Source organism: Brienomyrus brachyistius, chromosome 9, assembly GCF_023856365.1.
Source record: "Brienomyrus brachyistius isolate T26 chromosome 9, BBRACH_0.4, whole genome shotgun sequence".
In the NCBI taxonomy this organism is placed as follows: domain Eukaryota; kingdom Metazoa; phylum Chordata; class Actinopteri; order Osteoglossiformes; family Mormyridae; genus Brienomyrus; species Brienomyrus brachyistius.
Genome location: NC_064541.1, coordinates 1,112,873 through 1,136,697, shown reverse-complemented (window position 1 = coordinate 1,136,697; position 23,825 = coordinate 1,112,873). Strand labels below are relative to the sequence as shown.

At 42.3% G+C, this 23,825-nt stretch overlaps 2 protein-coding genes across 2 annotated transcripts; both read right to left on the bottom strand.

The window, feature by feature from the left end:
* Window positions 1-657: 657 nt before the first annotated feature.
* On the bottom strand, window positions 658-2,721 carry LOC125748535 (ictacalcin-like). Its single transcript, XM_049024793.1, has 3 exons — window positions 2,569-2,721; window positions 1,095-1,252; window positions 658-915 (listed from the first exon to the last, which is right to left on the bottom strand). Exons 2-3 carry the CDS (start codon window positions 1,245-1,247, stop codon window positions 775-777), a joined length of 294 nt encoding a protein of 97 aa, XP_048880750.1. The 5' UTR covers window positions 1,248-1,252; window positions 2,569-2,721; the 3' UTR covers window positions 658-774.
* Window positions 2,722-16,372: 13,651 nt separating this feature from the next.
* s100w (S100 calcium binding protein W) lies at window positions 16,373-23,825 on the bottom strand. The gene is made up of 2 exons (XM_049025487.1): window positions 22,448-23,825; window positions 16,373-16,476 (listed from the first exon to the last, which is right to left on the bottom strand). The coding sequence occupies exons 1-2, from the start codon at window positions 22,560-22,562 to the stop codon at window positions 16,373-16,375; spliced, it is 219 nt and encodes a 72-aa protein (XP_048881444.1). The 5' UTR covers window positions 22,563-23,825.

Below are 23,825 nucleotides of genomic sequence, written 5' to 3'. Positions count from 1 at the left end.
ACTTTAGGGTCTCCAATGATAAACTCTGCACTTTTGGGATCCCCACAATAAATACCTACCGGCCCAATGGGAAAATGCCTGGTATGCCAGATGGCCAGTCCAAGCATGGTGACAAGAAAATTCATCAAGCAGAGGGATGATCACATTAAATGTGTTTTGATCTGGAGTCAGCCTGTTGACTGCCCCTGATATTTCATTGATATATTACAGTTTATTTACCAAGGCAAATACAATATACAACATATTCCAAATGAAATATGCTGTAAATAGATCTTTGAAATATCAGACTTTAAAAGCAGGAGAAGTTTTTCAGTAGTGTGTGTGTATTACTCAAGGGTGTGCAGACTTTTGATACTCACGGTTACCTTCTGGTGACATAACTTGACAATTTAAAAATTTTGGATTAATTGGATCTGGATTTAAGAAATTGGCCATCAATACCAGTAACTTACAGTATATTGTTTGTTAAAGCACCTTAATGGTTAACCCAGCCCTAACCTTACCATGAGTAACCAAACAAAATATGTGGCATTTTTAGTTTTTTTGATTGCATTCACAGGTCTTCGTGGGGACCTGAAAAATGGTTCCCACAATGCAATATAACCATAATCCACACACACACACACACACACACACACTCAAGAATGATTAAAAACATTTTGTTTAAAACATATCAAAACAGTTTAATAACTGTAGCAAACTTTCTTTGGAAAAACAAGTTTATGCATGTTTCCAGATTTCATATAGGTCTTTTGTCTGTCGATCCTCTGTGGTCTATTTCTTAGTGAAGAAATCGTTGCATACCATGGTGAGGCAGGCAACCAGAGTGACGTACTCCTGGAAGTCCACTGTCCCATCCGCATTGGCATCCAGATCCTTAAATATCTTGTCCACTGCGTTCTTATCCTTGGTGTTCTGTTTCAGAAATGACAAGATAACAGGGGAATGGGATACCCATCAGTACAGAAGATGTAAGATGTGTTTGAGTCATTCACCGTTTATTAGCTTCTGCTCCTAGCAGCCATAGATGTGATTAATCACCCATTACCATCAATAGCATAGTGTTACTAGACAATGGAACAATGTGCTCTTACCCCTAACATTCCCCCCAACTCATTTTCAAAGAGATCCTTCAGTTCACCCTTGCTGAGGGTTAACTTGTCGCCTTCCTTTCCGGAGTATTTGTGGAAGGTTGTAATGAGCATGCCCATGGCTGCCTGGAGTTGAGAAGGATCACGGCAGGACATGGTGGCTAAGGAGAGAAGAAAGACATGGAGTACCTGTTAAGCAGAAGCATTTTGTTGCACGACAGTATATACAAACATAAAGTAGTAATTTCAGCGATGTTATCTACACAACATTCCTAACTTAAATATAGATCCAGCATTAGTTAACGAGGGAGGGTCATCACATAAACAGATGGTGACCTGGTTCTATGAAAACCATCGACTAACAGAAGAACAGATCAAGTCAAAGAACACTTAAGGAAAAGTGAGACTGACTTAAAATGACTGATAATAAATTAAAAGGTATCACCGGGAGCCGGGAGTGGCCAAGCATGTTCCACCCTGCCTGGCAGGGAGAGGGAATAGACTCAAGCTCCGCCCCTCCCTGCTCTTCCCTGCCCCTCCCCGCCCCACTGTGAACACAAGCCCACACATTATACATACACACCTCCCTCTAGGGCTGAGGAAACTGATCAAATACGGCTGCTGGAAGAGAGGACTTGAAAGCGCATGACGTGGGAGACAGACACAGAGAGAAGGAGGCACTCAAGTGGGCCGTGTTACAGAAGGGCCAACGCCCTACAGCCACCGCGGCATTAAACTCGGCAAGAAGAGAGAGGGCGGAGTGGCGGGTACCGTTTCAAAATACGCAAATATTCTCTGCTTGTTGCATGTCTATTCCCCCCTACCCCCATGTTAATTTAGACTAAAAACATTAAGAATCCCACCAGTGCAAGATTAATCTTACCCACCACATAAACCTTATTGTGAACCATAGAGGTTCAGGAAGTCTCTGCTGGGTGTGTCACTGAAACAAGGCATGAGCTCATTTGGTGACAAAACCGCTCTAATCCAAATGGTATCACCTGGTATCACAAACCTAGTTTCCTTTTGTTTTTCATGCCTGTGATTAGTAAACAGTTGGGCAATAGTAAGTTTGAAAAAAAAAAAGTTAGAGTAGATGAACGAGAAATGGCAAGATGCTGCATAAGGGAAGATGCGCATGATGGAAAATCCCGTTTATGCTGAGCCGGTGGGCTCATTCCGCGTTAAGTTCGGATCACACGGGTCGACGGCACCACCCCCCTAAATGCGGTGTTCGCCAAAAGAAAGGTAAAATAACATTCTAAAAGTGCTAAAATGAGCGCCAACAGGGCATCTGACATCTTGGAATGTAAATAATAATAGCCTAAGAAGAAGAAATTAATGACGGATAGACATATCACGATGCAATTCCAGATAAACGAATAAAATCAGGGAATAATCGATACATTCCACATTTGCACATTTCAGCTTTCCGTATTGGGGCATTTTAATAAAGTACACCAAACTTTTCACTCACCAGACTGCGACGAGTTCCAAGAAAGAGGCACTTGAGTGACGGAAAGAAGGAGTGAGGAAGACAGGGGTGAGAGGTGTTTTATACCCCTCTCGCTCGGTTCCTCCCTCCCACGTCTTTCATTTTATCACTTTGTTGTTCCTCATTCCCCTGCTTCCCTCCATCCCTCCCAGTGTTCCTCCATTCGTTTTTTTAACTCAATATGTGCTGATTTTCCTGTCCGCTAGAAAACTTGTCTTTTTTTACTGCACCACTTTTAAAGCGTTTTGACTGTTCACCGTCCATTTTGGGTACAGAATGGGGAGTGTCAAATATTGGCGAAAATACATTAAATCTGGATGTATGTAAAATTATCTATCTGAAACCAAAAGCCAGTTAAAAACACGCCATTTAGTGAAACACTACGCCACACGTATTTACTTAAATGATGTTTACCCCCTTTCCAAGTTTGTCAGTCTTGACGAGAGTTTGACAGATTTAGCCAAAGAAATTATTTTTTAATCATCTGTTAGGCCTACTTAAAGTTTTACAATCGCCTTTTTTGCTTTTTTAAATACAGAACATACGTGTAACGCTATACTATTGATGGAGAAGCTGGTGTATTGTGATCATTATCGCTTACAGTTTTGCCTCATGACACACGTAAAAATGAATATTAAATGTTTGACATGGCGCGACATATTGGTTTTGCAACGGGAAATACGACGTGTTACAGTTTGACCACATGCATTTCATATGACATCGTGCTGATGACTTTAAATAGATAATCTATTTTCCAAAACCGTAGTGCAAAATTTCCTCCTATAAAATACAATTTAAAAATGAGGAGCATTTTCAAAGTTACGTGTTTGTGATTTTTTTCCCTAGAAGCGATCTCAGGATACATTGGCAAGCGCTTCATTAAAGCTTTTGCATCGAATGGCATTTACTACCGGGAAGTTGGTGTGATTATCTCGTCACGGTTATTTCTGATGAAGCAAATACGAGCTCCGCTGGTGAAGCGATTGCGGCGAGATCGTAGTATATTTCAGAGTTTTCTTAAGCCGAATCATAAATATTGTCATCCTGCGATACACACGCAGCTCTAAAACTGTTATTTCCATTATCACATGTACCAGAAGGTGTTTTGAGTACTTTTTCATTTTACACACCTAAGCAGGTCCAGGATCTCCCCTTACGCGGTGCACACTGTCAACCACAAGCGAAGTTGTAACGTTTGTCAGTGTGTAGCAAAAATTGCTTCAGTATTTGTTTTGTATATTTGGTTGCTATGCACAGAATAGGCGCCTAACTAGCAGCCTTGTGCAACTCATTAGTCTACTCCTCGTTGCACTGTGATGAGAGACGGAAAGATAGGGGACTTTATTATGGACATCGTAAATGATTGCCCTATTTTGCCCATTTGGTATGGCAGCTTGACACAGAGATAGTGTTAGGCACGTAGCCTATGACTTTTGCACAGCACTGTATATATACACACAGATTGTATGCATCAACTGAAGACACATGGAAGTGGGACAAAAGAATGAGAGAGGCGTGGTATCAGACGCAGAAAACATTTTGGCACAAGGGCAACTGCAATGGTGAGTCACAGAAGCAGAATTTTACCGTGTGCCTTGGGACCCAAAGTACCTTGGCAATAGAAACATTTATCTTGCTTTTTTTGTAAGAACTTCGCTTTCTTTATTTTGATTATGAACCAATAGGGAATAAATGATGGAAACATATAGGACACGGGGTGCCCCGTGTGTTTCAGTTCGTGATCATTGCAGCTGAGCTAGTGCCTCACATGCACTGGATACATAATTAAAAACATACTACAACAAACATGGCAACAGGCGTATTAAAGGTTTTCTGTCGTACAAGTCAGCTTCACACACATACACACACACACACACACACACACACACACACACACACACACACAGCATCCCTGCAGTGTAAATGAAATAACATAATTGTGGTGTCTTTCTCCACAACTGGCTACATTGTTCCTGACCGCTGGCCCCATCTTTTCAGTTTCTTCCCAGAATTAATTTGTATTTCATAGGAAGGAAGGAATTTAAGGAAGGAAGCCTTTCTAATGAAGAAATCCTCATTATGCACAAAATACTCTTAAATGACTTTTGGCAGCATGTGGCTGTATGATCTGGAAAATATAATCACGGTTTAGCTTATGGTTTCATAACCTCTTTGGCCCAGCTAATTACAGCTTGGCGAGCTTCTCCCTGTGATTTAATCGTAATAGTGCTACGAAGGTCCCTAATGCCCCCTCTGTGCCAAACTGGTTGAGACCATTTCAATAGCCTATTCTGGTATGCACATAAAATGAGAAAGTGCAGTGGGGGTGAACCATTCTGAAAGCTGGGATAGGGGAACAATTCCAACACACTGAGACTTCTGCCTTGCTTGGTGGCGATATTATTGCTGCAGTTTCAAAACCAAGTTACACCCAACTCCTTCTATTATCCTGTCTTGCGTACGAGGCCTTTTACAAAGCCATGCAGTGGTCACCTTCATTACTTATGTGGGAAATGCCATCAATGGCATGTTTGTCAGGGAATCTCCTTAAAGCTCATTGTTGTGCTTGTTGCCTGCAATAATGTGGTTTGAATATGAGTTTCATGTTTATAGCCCCGTTGCCAAAAACATTGCGTTTGTTATATTGCCCCTCCCCCGGGCACAGAGGACCTTCCGTTTACAGTTTCCTGTTGTTTATGTGGTGCTATGTGTGTGTGTGTGTGTCCTAGAATGACTGCGGTCTTGATGCGAGTCGACTGCTGAAAAACAGGCTGAGTCATAGAGACTGGGGACTCCACTTGGTCCCTTGCATGGTGGAAAATCCCCGCAAGTCCCACTCAGAGGTGCAGTAGGTGGGCACCCGCAAGCAGCCAGGAAGTAGCTGCTGGGTGTTATCTGTAACCCCCCCCCTCCCCGCTTCATCCCCCACTGCCAAAACCTCTGGATGGATCGCTGCACTCCTCCTCTTGCCTGCACTTCCCCATTTCGTAGAGTGTGTACAGCCCTTTCTCCCGTTGGGGTGAGCTAATGGCAGAGGAATCCCCGCCCTCACAGGATAGAGCATTTTGCTGTTCTCGATGCACTCTATGTTTATGGTACCATGTACAGGAGAGGGAGAGGAGGTGCTGAGAGAGATGAGGGAGGATGGGGGGGGTGCACCATCTAGAATTCTAGAATCCCATCCCCAGGTCTGCGAGTCACAGCATACAGAACTAAACACACTAGAGTGCCGTCCCCTGTCCGAGAGTCACTGCACAAAGAGTTAAAGCATGCCAGAGTACCATCCCCAGGTCTGAGAGTCACTGCCTACAGAGCTAAGCACACCAGAGTGCCGTCCCCCGTCCGAGAGTCACTGCACGAAGAGCTAAAGCATGCCAGAGTACCATCCCCAGGTCTGAGAGTCACTGCCTACAGAGCTAAGCACACCAGGGTGCCGTCCCTCGTCTGAGTCACTGCACGTAGAGCTAAAACATACAAGAGTACCATCCCCAGGTCTGAGAGTCACTGCCTACAGAGCTAATCACACCAGAGTGCCGTCCCTTGTCTGAGTCACTGCACGTAGAGCTAAAACATACAAGAGTACCATCCCCCTGCCAGGAGTCCACATGGGAACATGTTGTTTCCATTAATGGCTGTTTCAGTCTCCTGGCTTAGAGCATTTTATTCCATGTTTATGATGAAACACTGACCAATTCTGAGAGCTGCCTATTAGTAAAATGCAACAATACTATTTGTGCTAATTATAATATTAGCATGTATATAAATAAAAATATTAAAATATTCTTTTTATTATTATCAGCAGGCTACTTCTTCAATTATACTGTCATACCCGAAAATATGTGTCCCATCCGTGGAGACCACAGCATGAACACCATCGTTTGCTAATAATATCTATTCTGGATATGGCCAAAAAATGGTTTGGTCCAATCCGTTTAAGTGATCTTCTTTCAGTATTACTAAAGAGGCCAGTGGGAGAAGGTAGATCTCCAGTGAACCTCTGTGGGGGGCATCTTGGGAGGGACAGTCATGTGACCAGGAGTATCTATATTGATTTGTTTATACATTACCCTGTGATCTGTTCTGCTGCACCCCAGTAACCTGGAGAGGGAGAGTAACCGGTCCCATGATGCGTTACCAGCCTGCCTCTGCACCCCCCACTGAAGTGAATCTGATTCACTTATTTTGTCCTCGCCAGCTCAGTTCCTTTGTTTTTGATGTTTATGTGTTGCACTGGAAACGCCCCTGCTCCCTCTGTGCCTAGAAAGGGAACAATGCTTTAATATAGCAGCAAATCACTGCCAAGTCCCTGAGTCACATGATTCTCCTGACTGTCACATGGAGAACCGTTCAGGGCTAGAACCATCAGAATTTTAATGTTAATGAGCACAAAATATAAGTAGATAAATAAACAACGAAATGGAGCTTTCTGAGTCATTTGGTTTGTCGAACCTTAACCGGCCTTTACCAGCTTTCTCTGGTGCCCAACCTGCACGTGAGCACCTCCTAATATTCCTGTACCTCATGAATGCCTGTTGCTGTGATCCTGTCATGACTGCACATTTCCACCTGACCAGCAGCCAAGCAATGTGACTAATATTGAAGCTTTTCATAATATCTCAAGACAGCAGCTGGATTCATTTATTGTTTTGTTGTTTTGGTGCACAGGCAGCCTGCCAGCCCTAGCCACAGGGTCACATGACCACACCGACTCGAAGTGGTTACTAAAGTTACTAAAAGAAAAATCAAATAAAGCTAAACCAAAAATGAGATCTCTTGAACTTATGGGCAAAGGGTAACAGCTTCACTACCACTCACTGAAACCCCTGAGCTACATGGTGGCTTGGGGAGCAGGTAAACACACTAGGGACAAGGGCTGCAAGACCGAGGGGGGGGGGGCAGAGTGACCAGCAATGCCTGCTGGCTGAAAAGGGACAAGACACAGAAGGCAGTGGCTAGGGCTGGGCATTGTTCAATTTTTCTCGATACCAGTATCAGAACGATACCTTGATTTCAATACTGGTACATTAAACGTTACAGCACAACTCTTTTATTTGAACAAGTTGATTTGTTAGCTGTTGGTTATTGGGGGGATTGATTGCAATCGTAACGGGACACAGCTTTTTATTTATATTTTACTTCTACGACCTTACAACATGTTTATAATTCATAAATAACTCTGACCAGCAGTTAGATCTTTCATTTTCCACAGAGTAAAAAACGATGCAACATTATCCCGATAATAAGTGCTGGCATGTTTTACAGATGGCACTGGCAATATATGGAGGCACAAGCTAAAAGGTATTCAGTCTTATTGAACTACTGTAGTGGGTTCTTAGTTGCTCAGAATTCCAAGAGCAGCAAGCTGTCTCTTGTCTTTTCTCCCCTCGCCACAGTACAAAAACAATTCCATCTGCTTTGTCTCTTTTTCTGCGCTTCCGTGTAAGTTCCATGTTAGTACTGGTGCTTGTTATCAAGCAGTCAGCAAGTTCATTGGTCTACGTGCCTCAACAATAGTGCTTCCGAGGAACTGCAACTGGACCAGACTCTGATGATCTCACTCACACACACATACATATACATGCACACCAATTCTCACTCTCCCTGGGGGTTTCATTTGATATGCACAATATTGTCAAAAGTATTAGGACGCCTGCCTTTTCACACACATGAACTTTAATGACATCCCACAGATAGGCTTGTCAGGGTCAGCACCCATCTGTCTGAGTCTTTTGTGTCTTCTCCCCATTTGGCCAGCAGGTGTCGCTGGCCATCCTGTCCTCCCTGTTGTTAAAGGATTTAATGTGTTTCCCCTACTCTCTGAACAGCCGCATGTTTCAATGAGCATGTAGCTACTAAACCTTGTAGTCTTGCGTTCAAATCCTGCCTCCTCTGCTTTTGTATTCTGTTCCGTAGTGTCTCATTTATCAGTTTTTCTAGTTCCTGTGATTTTGTGGTTTGTTCTTGATGTTGGTTTTTTGCTTTGCCTTGGTTTTGTTTTACCTGCCTTTGTTATTTTCCTTGTGTTTAGATTCTGTTTCCTTGTTTCTTTGTCAGTTATTAGTTTCCCTGTTAGTTTCTGAGTTCCTTAATTTAATTATTTGTTTCACCTGTTGCCCATTCTTTCAGCCCTTGTTAATTGTTCTCATCCGTCCTGCATTATCCTTGTTAGCTCTCTGTAATGAAGTTCCTGATCCTGCCCAGTTTTCTTGTGGAGTCATTAATGTCGTTGCTCTTGTTGATTGTGTGCTCTTGATTTTTTTTTATATATATTCCCTGGCTGTCCCACGGTGTAACCAGTTTCCCTTTGTAGATTATTCTGTTCTGCTAGCTACTTTGTACCCCTTTTTAGTTTTGACCCCTTGTGGTCCGTTTTTGTTTTTCCTAGTGTTTTCTGTTCCATTAATAAACTGCTGTTGTGTCTCTGGAGCTGCCAGTGAGTCGTCCACCATCCTTCATGCCTGCACCATGTCCCATTGTCGTGCCAGAAGCTACCTAGTCCATGACAAGGCTTTAATGTGGAATTGGTCTACCCTTTGCTGCTATAACGGCTTCAACGCTTCTGGGAAGGCCGTCCACAAGGTTTAGGAGAGTGTTTTAGGGAATTTTTGATCACTCTTCCAGGAGCATTTGTGAAGTCATGCACTGATGTTGGATAAAAAGGCCTGACTCACAGTCTCTGCACTAATTTATCCCAAAGATGTTCTGTTGGTTTGAGGTCAGGGCTCTGTGCAGGCCAGTCAAGTTCTTCCACATCAGGCTCGCTTATCCATGTCTCTATGGTCCTTGCTTTGTGTAATGGTGTGCAGCCATGCTGGAACAGGAAAAGGCCATCCCCGAACTGTTCCCACAAACAGCATTCAGATGTACATGTCATTCTGTTCCAGGTGTGATGGCATGGTGTAGAGCTTTGGTTATGGCACCTTACATAAACCTGTTGGCATATTGGTGTGGGTCAACAGCAGGGGCTACACAAGCCTTAATGTGTGTCAGTTTTTCAAAACACTTGATGATTTTTGGGGTGAGTGCAATAGGTCAGTAGTTATTCGGGTTATGGTCTGTTTGGCAATGGGTGTTATGGAGATTGTTTTCGGATGTGGGGACCTTGGCCAGGGAGAGTGACAGGTTGATGATGTGCATGAAAGCACAACTGAGTACATTGACACACGCTTTAAATACCAGTTCCGTTAGGCCATCTGGGCCCGCTGCTTTCCATGTGCTCAACCTGTGCAGCATGGTTCTTAGCACAGCAGTGGACAGGGTCAATGACTGTTCCTCAGAAGGGGCCAGTCATTTTGTACTGGCTTCATAATGTGACAGCTGAAATGGGCATAGAATGCATTACGTTCAACAGGGAGGGACATACTACTGAACAAATAGCTGCTCTTTTGGCTTTTGGAGACTGTAATGGCTTGAATACCATCCCATAGATGCCTGGGGTCAGATGTGCTGTTGAAATGTTCCTTCAGCCCAGTACTGTGTGCATTTTTGACTGCTCTATTACCTCTTTTCAGGTCCTGGCTTTTCTATAGACCTCAGTATTGCCAGCCCTGATGGCAGCGTCATGTTGGTGCAACAGCTGCAAGACCTCTCCATTCATTAATGGTTTCTGATTGGGATATCAGCATATGGTGTTTCTTTTTTGTGACATTTTCAATGCAGAAGCTGATATAGTCCATAGCAGAAATGGTGTACTGCTAGGTGTATATGGTAGGTTGTTGTGTAAATATTGCCCAGTCTGTCCAAGAAACCCTGGAGTTTGGGGATTGCGTGCTCTGGCCACACACTGAAAGTCTTTAGTGATAAACTCATGCACCCGATAAGCTGTTTGCAAAACTAGGGTGGTTGGTAGAGAGAACTTGGCTGATTATCCCACATGGGGGCTAGGGATAGCTTAGTAGGCTCTGCTAATGTTAAAGTGAAAATGATTCACTGTGTTCATCCCTCTGGTAGCACAGGACACTGCTGGTAAGTTTAGGAAGTACAGTCTTGAGGTTGCTATGGTTAAAGTCTCCTCTAGTGATGCCATCATGGGCTTTATTCAGATGTTTATTCAGTTCTTTTAATGCCATTGTCACATTAGCTTGAGGTGGTATGTAAATGCTAGTAATGCTAACCATATTCCCTGGGCAAGGAGAATGGCCTGCATTTAAAGGTCAGATATTCGGGATTTACAGCCTCTCCGTTATTGCACCAGGCATTGTTTACATAGATACGAAGTCCTGCATCAGGTATCTTACTGGAGTCAGAATTCAGATGCTTCAGATGTTAAATTATGGTTGTGTTTAACTTGGGTTGAAGATCAAAGAAACTGTTTCACTACGATAGGGAAAAAAAACACTCCTCCACCAGCAAATGTGACAAAAGACCTTCCATAGCAACGTTCCTGTCCATTTTGTCCTGGGTAGGACCCCTGAAATGGTTTAGGAATAATGGTGTCAACTTCCAGTGAAGTTCAAGTCAGACGTTTAGTTCCAAAGTTTCTTGCACCACATGGCTTTGACTTGAGGAATAATCCGGTCATGCCAAGCCGTCTTTCCCCCATGAAAAAGGGTGTATCATAGGAACCATGGTGACACCCACAGCAGACATGTAAGATGTTTAAAACTCTGGAAAAACCAATAGAAATCTGGAGCTTTGGGGACTGACAGCTTTTAATTGTCTGGGTGTGCAGCTTTTTGTTGAAACAGGGGCTAAAATATCCTGGCTATGTTTCTGTCACACCCAGAGAGATGCTCTGAGGCACCACCCATCCGTGTAACTGTTGTAATGGAGTACAATGCTTTGCTCTGACAGTTTGGATTCCTTGATTTATTACATGGCATTTATGAGGGTGGGTTGCAGAAAACTAACAAGGCTCCACCCATTCACTATGCTACACAAGAACCAGAAAATGAAATGTGTTTAGCTATCCAGTAGACAAATAGAGGGAGTGGCATGGTGGTACAGTGGTTAGCACTGTTGTCATGTGTGTGGAGTTTGCATATTCTCCCCATGTCATCGTGGGGTTTCCTCTGGGTACTCCGGTTTCCCCCCACAGTCCAAAAACATGCTGAGGCTAATTGGACTTGCTACATTGCCCGTAGGTGTGCATGTGTGAGTGACTGGTGTGTGAGTGTGGCCTGCGATGGGCTGGTCCCCCTTCCTGGGTTGTTCCCTGCCTTGTGCCCATTGCTTCCAGGATAGGCTCCGGACCCCCCCACGACCCAGTAGCATAAGCGGTTTGGAAAATGGATGGATGGATAGACAAATAGAATACTTTGTAGTTATAATCTGGTGGCATGTTTGTTTGGTGGTTCATGTCGTAGACTCATGCTTTTGTGTTGTGGGTGTGATTCTTACCCCTTGACTTGTGGAACTTGTTCTTGACCTGTGTTCTCCCCATTTTCGTGTTCCACCCACTGGCCAAGAATGCACCATTTTATTTCAGTATGCGTGATACTGGTTTCACATCTATCCACATTTTAACCTCTTTTCCAGTTCAAGAAAAAATGTTTACGACTGTAAGCATTTTATAGTGGGTAGTTCAATAGATTAGTTCACTTGATAAACTAAATTTTAATTCTGGAAGCAACTTGGAATAGATGTTTTAGATGCCTTGGGTAGCTGTTACAGATAATTAGAGACGAGTGCAATAAATCAGCTTGGGAATGCTGCAGGTTTAGCTGTTAAAAGGTGCTTATTTAGTCATAAGCAACAAACAATAGGCGATTTGCAAAGCTTTCACAAAGTGGTTTCTCTTTCAGTGTTTAAAAACATTTTATAGGATATATTAGCATGTTCATTCACCGTATTCACCTTAGAGCTGAGTCAAACATAAACAGCAAGTAATGTAGAGAAGCAAACAAATTCATCATCTATTAGCAGACATCCTATCCGTGCTGTAGGACGCTGTGTGTGTGGTGTATTGTACTATCAATGAGTAGAAGTATCACTTTTAAACCAATAGTAATTCCAGCTTCAAGTTGCTAATACTGCAGAAAACACATTAAAGTCCTGTAATAGAAGGTCCTCAACCATGATCAGACTCAGCAGGTTGGGACACTGCGCCAGGGATCGGAAGGTCACCAGTTCAAATCCTGTGGTCAGCAGAGTGATCTCACCTTTGTGCCCCTGAGCAAAGCCTTCAACCCCCAATTGCGCCAGGGACTGGCTGGTGCTGCTTTTTCCAAAATGTATGTCGCTTTCAGTACCCTAATAAAAAATTAAATTTTTTTTATTATTTATGTTATGTTAGACTGCTAATGTCATGATCGGCAGTAGCGGGTGAGGCGCACGGACAGGGCGACTGGGCAGTAAGCAGGGCAAACGGGGATTTATTGAATGAAACGGGAACAGGAAACATCTCACACTGACTGACATCAATGCCGGACGAGGACCACAGGTAAGACCAGGACTTAAAACAGGACAAGACTAATCAAAGTAATCAGACACAGCAGGAGACGATCAGGGACGTACACGTGGGTAATCAGGGGGCGTGGCACACACGAGGAGCCGACGGGCCGGGCATCACAGCTAAGTTCATTGGTTTGCTTCAAAGTGAATTTCATTGTATACTGATATGCAATGAAAATGAAGGGATCTAATCTAATCAAAATGATGCAACGTAAATGTAAAAACCACAAATCTGGTGACATGAGGGCAGTTAAGAACTTGTTACCAGCATTGATTAGATGCCACACATAGACACCACTACTGTCTAATTCATCTGTGTCCAAAGGATCATGCCCAGCAGGTGCCAAGCCCAGGATTTTCAACATACTTTTTGCTGTTTGTTCTCGTTTTATACCACAAAAGGTGCCTTTACTCAGTGTAAGAGCATTTGATGTGTCCAAAGCATGGTTTATAACCCCACCACTATAACTGTTTGGGAAGTTTTTGAATTGCAAAAAAAATGCAAAAAAGGGCTACTGAGAATATTTCATTAAATTGAGCTTTAGTACTGTAGGAGACAGGTGTCTGCTTGTAATTTAATCAGGTAATTAAATTTTACTACTTTTTCCCGTTAGCCAGTCTCATGAATAATTGCTCTTCAGTGATTCATCAGTTTCAGACATGCCTATTAATTACACCCCACAGAGTGTGTGTGTGTGTGTGTGTGTGTGTGATCAACAGTCTTACAATAAAAAGTTTGAAGAATAGGCCTTCATTCTCCATGGTGGGTGGAATCATTGTGCCAGTCACTGATTAATGTAAGTGACATGCGGTTACCTTGTGGAATCCCTTTGGCTGGACAGACAATGATCGATGACAGCTGTGATAGCTACCTGAACAGTCATGTTTCTGAACCTGTTAGGCTGAAGGTTTAATTCAAATGGCCTTCAGCTGAACATATAATCGAATGCTTTTTATCTGGGGAATAAATACTGTATATCCTTAGACAATTAAGTTATTCAGAAATAAACATTCTGCTTGTTAAGTAAAGTTTCAAATTTGAATCTTGCTGTCAGTTGTCAGAAAAGGTAATCGCATGGAAATATAATTAAGAGTAGAATCAGATCAGGTAAGTTCTTGTTATCATGAGGAGAACAATGCTTAAGATGATTTTAAAACATATATTGAGTAGAGATGGCACTGATCCAATACCCACTATCGGTATCAAGCCGATACTGATCAAGAATGCTGGACCGGATATCAGGGGTGAGGAGTAAGAAACCAATTCGATTTTACACTAGAAATTGCTCTAGCCTGAAGAGCATAGCAGCCCTGGTGCAACATACTGGGTCACATAGTGACGGTTGTTCAGCAACACATCTGCATCGATGCTGTCATGTCAAACTGCAGCTTGAAGTGTATGTGAGGCTGTATTAGGACGAATTTGCGGACGACTACGTTGCCTAGAATTAATAATTGTCCTCCTGTTACAGACATACATATGAGATGATTGAGGTGTAGATTGATTCTGATCGTGTATGGACTGATCATCCTGAGATTCTGATCGTCGTCCATGATTCACCTATAATATTATTGTATTAAGGTTAAACTGCATAAGCATGTTTTTTTTCTCCCTCTCTGATCACTTATATAACTTGTTTTTCACAAATGACTGATTTCAGAGCATCCTTATCTTATGTGAAAGAATCCTTGTTCTTATGTGAAAGAATCCTTGTTCTGGGATGCTTACCCTATTCAAGGACACTTACCATGTTTCCCCGGGTTTGGAGGGGCTTGCTGAAGACAGGGAAAGGTGCTGCTCAATATGTTTTGTACATCATGTATGAGACACCTGCCTTATCTTCATGGGGAGGGAAAGCACTGCTCAAGGATACTTGTTTAATTATTTTGGGAACTGCACCTAGTCAGTCAGTGTATGCAGAACACTTACCCCCATCCTTAGGAGGAGGGGGTACATTGATTATAGAAACTTTGCCAAGTAAATAATAGAAACTGCAGGTGGCATTGCTTTGACAGAATTGGAAATTTGAGAACGTATTGCCTTGGGGGGGTAGTGAGCCTGGCCAGCTCGTCCCCTGCCCACATGTAATGCCCAAAATTTAGTATAAAGGAAAGGGGAGATCTCAGTGTGGTTAGAGCTCAGCCGTGGGACAGAGCGCACATCACCCGGCACTTTCTCGGGACTCACGTGTTGGTCTCCTGCCAGGACTGAAAGGGGCTCCCACCAGAGTGAAGGTGGGTGATGATGGCACTTCCAAGTGTGAATAGCTTTGCAGTGTCAATGTGTTGATTCAATCAATTATAATAACCATGCTATCAATTTGCACTTTATATGTATGTATGTTTTTTTAAGCACTTTTTATATATATATACCTATAATCTCTTGTATTTCAGTTTTGTTCTTGTTAATGATATATGTATATAACTATAATTATTAGATATCACTTGTGATACGGGATTATTTTGCATTGCCTTTGATCCAGTGTCTTGGTATTGATTTTAATGCAAGGTTATTTTGTATTGCTTGTAATAAAAAGTTTTTAGAAGCGAACCTGTGTGCCTGGTTGTTCCTTCGAGAGCCCTATATCCCCCTCACATCATCTTAAAACAGAGGGTAATGCAAATTTTTCCTAAGCCTGAACACAGCAAAATTTAAGGAAACTAGATGCCTTCAGACTTGTATTCTTTCTTAAGTTAATTACTACTTTTTTTCAATCTGTGCTCCACTGTATATTTTGTACTGGAGACTAATGTGTACCTTTCGACTAGAAATGGTTAGTTGGGGTATACAGTGATATTCTTATGATTGATTTCTTTAATTTGGCAACAGATTGCACAATTGTGCCCAACACTTTAAGAAACATTTCTGTTCATTTTTGTCAAAATTGTTACTGAATAGGACAAGGAAGCAGACGTGTAATTCATTTTGGCCGTGGATTCCTCCTGTAGCGGCGCGGCTTTTGTTTGAGCAACATGACTATTATTTATTTCTGTTCTTATACTACTCAAAGAATGATGCTACAACGCTAAATGCAAATAATTTGCCATGTTAATTGAAGTGTTTTGACACAAATTTCTCATTTAATACTTAATAGTTGATAAAGGGGAAAATCTAGAGATCTGGACAGATCTATTTTAGAACCTATTTTATTTGTTAGAGAACTGTAACAGATATACGCGGCGTGCGAAGAGAGTAGCAGGACAATGTGAAAGAATGTATCTAATGACCAAGATCGAAAAACAAGCCGAAAGTTTTGGCTTATAGAAATTGATTCCACAAAGGAACTTACGTTCCAAAATTGAGATTTCTTGAATCAGCATCAAAGCATTTTCTCTTAATGCTTGAGAAAATATGAAAAGAACAAGAATCTCCTCATGGGCACCATAATGTAATTTATTTCTCTGTTTGTCGGGGTATCTCCAGACTTCTACCTGTTTTCATGGGGTAGTAGCCTTTCGCCAGAATTCCCACAAACATGCAGAACTCTCTGAAGTTAACTTGCTGTCACCTTGTCGGGGTTAAATTTTTTCTGCAAGACAGCTGGAGGTAAGAAGATGACAATGATGACACAACCTGCTTTGCAGGAGGGGTGCAGGGTTATTGTAGTTAAGGACAACTAAGACTAAAAGTAAAACTAGGAGTACAAAAATAATTTAGTTAAAAATAAAAACAACAGTTTTCAAAAAATGAAAACTTAAGAAAAACTACAATAAATAATGCAAACATAAACTGAATCGAAATAGAAATGTAAGTAAAATCGGCTTCGTTTTCATTTTTACCCCCTCGATTTGCACTGTGGTGATGGGTTGCCATTACATAACACGGCCCCGCCCACAGGAAGCAAAGATTGTCATCCGCCATATTGGTGCATTTCTCATCTGGTGAAAGTACTCGTGTGTACTGTTTTTCTATGTTTGTCAAGGTTGGGTTTGCTGTTTTCAGCAGTAATGAAAACAATGTTCGCGACAAAGATAAATTATTCTTTAGGATTCCAAAATAATTGTTTATAAAATGTGATCCAGAGAGGAGAGATTAAATTTTATCTAGTGAGTGCCACTGCACATTCTTTCCATTCTATCACAGACACAGTGGTTTATGTAAATGAAAATGTGCTCCTCTAGGCTAATCTTTTGTTAAAATATGAGACTACTGCTAAATGGAAACCAGGTACTAAGCTTTGTTTGCCATTGAATTCATGTTTATTAACTACACTTATTTCTTATTTCTTCTTATTGCTAAACCTATTGTCCAGGTTAAAACAGGGCTGGTGGCATTGCAGACTACTGTTAGAATCTTTCACACATTCACTTGAGTGAATTGCTGCAGAGGCTGCTGGGATTGCTGCACTGTGTGGGAGTGGTGTAGACGCTGTGTGCACTTGTGTTCTGTTGTGCACCTGTTGAAGCGGTTGACTGGAATTATTTGGAAGTATATTTGAGTGTTTGTGTGCCAGTACGGTTACTTGGATGGTTGTCTCATTTTTTACTTTTATTTTTTTTCTCTCGGTATGTGTCAGTACTTGTCTGTCCTTGTTAGTAGATGGCGTGAGTGTTCAGCAGGAAGTTAGTCTTGGGTAAGTATTTTGTAATTTGGTTATTTTAAAAGTTAATTTCTAAGGTTGTTATCGTTGACCCTATCGGATACTTTAAAAAGTCATTAGTGTTTTATTGTACTTGGCATTTTATTATATTAACTATACGTTAATTAAATCAAGTCAAAGTTAAATACGTTATATAAATATACTGGGCTGGGAGTAAAGGACGGGTCATAGTGAGTTAGGTAATTATGGGGCAGCTCAGTGTTGTGTTTGCAAGATGTTTGCCCTTCTGGATGCTTGCGTCCAGTCGGACTTCATCTGCGAGCGATGTAAGTTAGTGGACTCACTCATGGTCAAGGTTCGGGACCTCGAGGAGCAACTGGCTCTCATCCAACACAACAATGAGTTAAAGGAGGGAGCTAATACTCCTTTTAAGGAGACTGTGTGTATGTCACAAGGGGGGAGGGGGGAGAATGATGAACAGGTAGGTCGAGAGAGCTGGGTGAATGTAGGTCGTAGTCAAGAAAAGGACGTACACAGTTCACAGAGGCGGCATCACCTGAAGTGACAGTGTCTAACCACTTTCAGGGGCTTCCAGCTTTAGAGCCAGAAGAGACTGGGGAGGCAGGAGGGTCCTTGGGCACTGAGGAGCCGCCTCCCCCCAGGAAGAGGGAGGTTGTGGTAGTAGGGGATTCAGTTATTAGAGGTGTATATAGTTATGTGTGCACCCGTGATAGAGGGTCCCGTACGGCTTCTTGCCTGCCTGGTGCCCAGGTAGGGGACCTTCCGAATCGTGTGGACACGCTTTTGGCCCCAGCCGGGGTGGATCCAGTGCTCATGGTGCATGTTGGCACCAATGACATAGGAAAGGGCAGGAGGGCTGTTCTGCAGGATAAATTTATAGAAGCTGCAGATAAGCTTAGAAGCAGAACATCCTTTGTAGTATTCTCTGGAATACTTCCAGTGCCACATGCAAGTCAGGCTAAGTTAGCTGAGATAAAGGGAATTAAATGCGTGGCTAAAATGGTGGTGTAGGAAAGAGGGGTTTAGGTTTATGGGGCACTGGAAGACCTTGTGGAACAGGTGGGACCTGTTCAAGCTGGACGGGTTGCATCTGAACCAGAGGGGAACCAGTGTATTGGGAAGGCGCATGTGTAGATTAGTTGAGGAATGTTTAAACTAAGGACTGTGGGGGCAGGGAGGTTAGTTAAGAATTTAGGTGGAGAGAGACGGAAAGCCCCAAGAAATATTAAAAGTGGGCACTGTAAAAGGCCTACGCTTTACAGTTTGTATTTAAACGCCAGGAGTATTAGAAACAAAATTCATGATTTAGAGGCTATATCATCCTCTAATATCACACATAATAAGACAAGTATCACCTCTAATAACAACACTTACGACATTATAGGAATAACTGAAACATGGATGAGTGACTGATAGTGAAGAATATAATATGGATAATATGGTTATACGTTGTTCCGTAGAGACCGGATAGACAAGATGGGAGGTGGTGTTGCAGTATACGTAAAAGAAAACTTGCAGGCAAGGGAGCTCACTGATAAAGATAAAAATACAGAAGCTGTATGGATAAAACTAGATGCTGAAAACTCAAATGGCCTAATTTTCGGGGTTTGTTATAGAGCATCTAATGTAGCTTCAGAGGAAAGCAGAATGTTATATGACAATATCAGGATTATGAGTAATAAAAATGATGTGATGGTTATGCGTGATTTTAATTTACCTGGGATACAGTGGAACACAGTCTCTGGCTCTTCTGTAAATGAATTTGAGATGGAGGAATTAGTACAGGATTGTTTTTTTACTCAGTTTGTTAATACCCCTACCAGAGGAGAAGCCCTTCTTGGTCTTGTTTTCTAATAACCAGGATAGGATTGGAAAATTAGAGGTTTTAGAACCATTGGACGGTAGTGATCATAGCAATGGTTAAATTCGAGTTAATTTTAGTGTCCGACCAGCAAAGTCCAAAACAAAAATATACAATGTGAAGAAGGCTAACTTTAATGGTATGAGACTGAAACTAGAAACTGTAAACTGGAAGTTAAATAGCAAAATGTTTGAAGAGGCATGGGATTTTTTTAAGCACATTGTTGCAAGTGCAAGAGGACTTCATACTGTACCTGTTTCCAGCAAAAGTAAATCTAGGAAACTATAACCAAGGTGGTTTACTAAGGAAATTAAGAATAAAGTCAGGAGGAAAAGGGCTCTGTTACACAAATGGAAATTCACTAATGATTTAAAAACTAAGCAGAAGTATCTAAGTCTACAGGTTGAGTTAAAAAACAAAGAAAAAGAAAAATAGCATTGGAGGCTAAGGATGACAATAAAAGTTTCTTCCAATATGTTAACTCCAAAAGAGCTCTAAAAGCTGAAATCACTCATTTGCAGGGGCTTATAATTGAAAATGAATTGATATAGTAAATGAGTTTAAGCTCAAAGCTGCAGGGATTTTAGGACCTGTAGCAGCTTGGATTTAAAACTGGTTAACAAACAGGAAGCAGCGAGTAGTTATTAGAGGCACAATGTCAGAGTGGGACTGCGTTCATAGTGGGGTACCACAAGGTTCAATTTTGGGTTCCTAACATTAATGACATTGACACCAATACATACAGTAAACTGGTTAAATTTGCAGACGACACCAAGGTGGGTGGTGTAGCAGATACTGATCTAACAGCGGAGAGGCTACAACGGGATCTGGATTTAATTAGCGACTGGGCTGATACCTGGCAGATGAAATTTAACATAGATAAATGTAAGACAATCCATGCAGAGAACAGAAATTTAAAGTACAGATATTTTATGGGTTCCACTGAAATAAAGGTAGCTGATTATGAGAAAGATCTCGGTGTGTATGTTTATGCTTCCATGTCCCACTCTCGTCAGTGTGGGGAAGCAATTAAAAAAAGCCAATAGGATGTTGGGTTACATCTCTAAGTGTGTGGAGTTTAAATCAAGGGAAGTGATGCTACGATTATATAATTCCTTGGTAAGACCCCACCTAGAATACTGTGTGCAGGTTTGGTCACCATAGCTTAAGAAGGGCATTGCTGCCTTGGAAAAGGTGCAACGTAGAGCTACGAGAACGATTCCTGGTCTTAGAGGAATGTCTTATGAGGAGAGGTTAGCTGAGCTGAATCAGATCAGCTTCGAGCAAAGGAGACTAAGGTGGGACATGATCCAGGTATATAAGGTCTGGATGCTGTTCAACCAAATGGCTACTTTAATATTAGTTTAAATACTAGAACTTGTGGCCATAAGTGGAAATTAGCAGGAGAACATTTTAAACTGAATTTGAGGAAGCAATTCTTTACACAGCGTGTAGTTAGAGTATGGAATAGTCTTCCTGCTAGTGTAGTGCAAGCTAAAACTCTGGGTTCCTTTAAATCAGAGCTAGATAAGATTTTAACAACTTTGAGTTATTAGTTAAGTTCTCCCCAAATGAGCCTGATGGGCCGAATGGCCTCCTCTCGTTTGTACATTTACGTTCTTAAATGTTATTGATTTTGACATTTTGAGTGTTTTGAGACCTTTTGAAACTGGTGTATTAAACTTTGTTCAGCATTCTCTTAACACTTTGTACAATAACTGTTTGATTGCTTGATTTTGCTTTATATGTCTAGGAATAATTCCTCACTCTCTAACCACCACACCCAGGTAGACTTTATTTTCTCCAAAAATGCCAAATCCCATCATGTATGTGCATATTGTAATCAGGAACTGGGTGCATCAATAAACCAGGTCTAGCTATAAAAACATGATGATGTTACAGGAAAGAGGTGAGGGGTTTGGTAGGGAATTTTGAGGCAAGAAACCAAATTGCTTCACACTTTGTCCTTAGTTTTCATGTGCAGGGTGAAAGCATGTAAGTCACTTTCCAGTACTTTAATAGTGGAGAAATGTTCAGAAAATGTTCATAAAAATCACATTAAAACTATTTGTACACTCTTAAAAGAAATTGAACCTGAACTAAAACTGAAAACCGAAATGAAAGACTAAATAAAAATGAATATTAATGTAAATTTGAAAACTATAATAATCTTGGAGGGGTTGAAAAAAGAACTTAGGATCAAGAGGGAGGGATATGGAGAGCAAAAACAGAGAGAGAGGATTGGCCAGATGATTTCACCAGGAGTGATTTTATTGTATTAAATTTTTTTTGGCCGAGGACTGGGGGCATGAGTGCATCCATTTTACTTGTTTACCATACTAAAACTCCATCTATCCATTTTCTCTATCTGCTCGTCCTGTTCAGTGATGTGGGGGTTCCAGAGCCTATCCTGGAAGTTATGGGCGCAATGCAGGGAAAAACCCAAGATGGCACACCAACCCACCGCAGAGCACACTCGCCATTCACTCACACAGGCACATCTATGGGCAATTCGGTAACTTAGCCTCAGCATGATTTTGGACTGTGGGAGGAAACTGGAGTACTTGGAGGAAACCCATGATGACAGGGGGAGAACATGCAAACTCCACACACATGGAACCCTGGTGGAGACTCGAACCCGGGTCACAGAGGTGAGGCAACAGTGCTACCCACATTGCCACCATACCATCCCAGGCTAAAACTGCAAGTGAAAAGCATACAGCCTTGCAGCAGAAATCTTTTGTTTTGTTAGTACAAAAGGTATAATTGGGGCTGATTTACATATGGTGCGGCAGCCCATTCATAGGAAAGTGGATTTAGGCTCAGAAGGTATGGTAAATGACAGGTGGGAAGAGAACTTTTTAATGAGTGATACCACAATCAGGTCTTATGTTTTCTTTTATTTGGGACTTCATTCATAAAATCCTACCATCTGATCGTGTTTGACACCTTAGACACCTGCATGAAACCTGAGATTGCAGCAAACTTGTCTTAAAGCATCTCTCTGTGACGTCTCTCTTACTTTGGCCCCAACTTTAAAATCAGCTCTGGAGCAGTTCCTTGAACTCTGCCCAGCTCAGCTGCCTGTAGCTGGGTTCCATCCTGGCATAGTGCTGGAAGAGCTCCACCAAGGAGATCACTGCCTTCTCCAGTGTGGACATACCAGAACATAGGCCCAGGAGAGTGAGTGTTTATGGAATGTGAAGCTTTTGTCTGAGGGCAGTCATGCAGCAATATCACAGGATGCCTCAATAGTTTCACGGCCAGGAATATATGCAAATAAATGTAAAGATGGACACCTTTAAGGCAATATGCTTGATTAATCGTATTCAAACACGTGTCGAGAGAGGTGAGCATGCACGCAGACAGGAGCACAGAGCGTGAGTGACAAAAGCCTGTTGATACATGCAATGTGATCTCAGAAATTGAAGGGCTTTTTCCGGAAGGCTCTACTTTAGAGCGTGTTCTTTTTCACTGCGCTGCATTCCTCCCCAGTCAGGCGCCTCGACATGGTGTATCGCACAAAAGGGTGACTCTTCTTCAACCCCATCGACTTTCCCACCTACGCTTAAAGAGCAAACGTTCACCCGGTCTCACCTTGACGGTCGGTGGGATGGGGATACCACAGGCGTGCTGATGACTTCGTTGGAGAAACCCCTTGAAAGGTGCATTAACAGTCCAGCATGGCACTGAGGCATTCGCTAAGAAACTTGCTGTTTCACATTCAAGTGAGAGCTACCCCACCCAGCTGGGGGCAGATTAGGACATAACCCAAAACTAGCGGAAAGAAAACACACACAAAACAGACCAAGATGTCTTCCCTGTGCTGAGGCTTGGGGTGAGTTTGCATGTTCCCACAGCTCGTGGACATGCAATACATTCTCACGATGTTCATGGGCACATGACCTGCTCGGCCTCAGGCCCTTTCATCACCATGCTGGGTGGGAGCCATCACTCCCGCGGGCCTGTGTCTGTCCCCCGTTAGTTAGTGTGCCCCGCTGAAACACAGTGCACTCGCCCCCCCCCATGCCTACACCAGCATCCCCCGTATCCCTCCACGAGCTCCACCCATCCGTGTTTGCCATGGTGGCCGACCTTTGAGGCTGTGGTGACTCATTCCGCAAACAGCCGCTGTACTATTCTCCTTTCAGAAGAATGACTTCCTTTCACAGGGCCTGGAATCCCTCATAACTTTTTCCAGCAGTTTTATTTTTGCAAATACTAAGTATTGACACATGAGTGCCTGAGAAACAAAGGCAAGTTCTCGAACTAACACCCTGTGCATCCTGTATGTATCCTGGTTATTCCTCTGTCTGAATGTAACCTTCTAGTCAAACACTGCAAGTGTCTGAAGGGGATCTAAAGAAATGGAGTGTTGTGAATAATGACCTCACCTGTAGGAAATAATACCCTTTCATTCACTC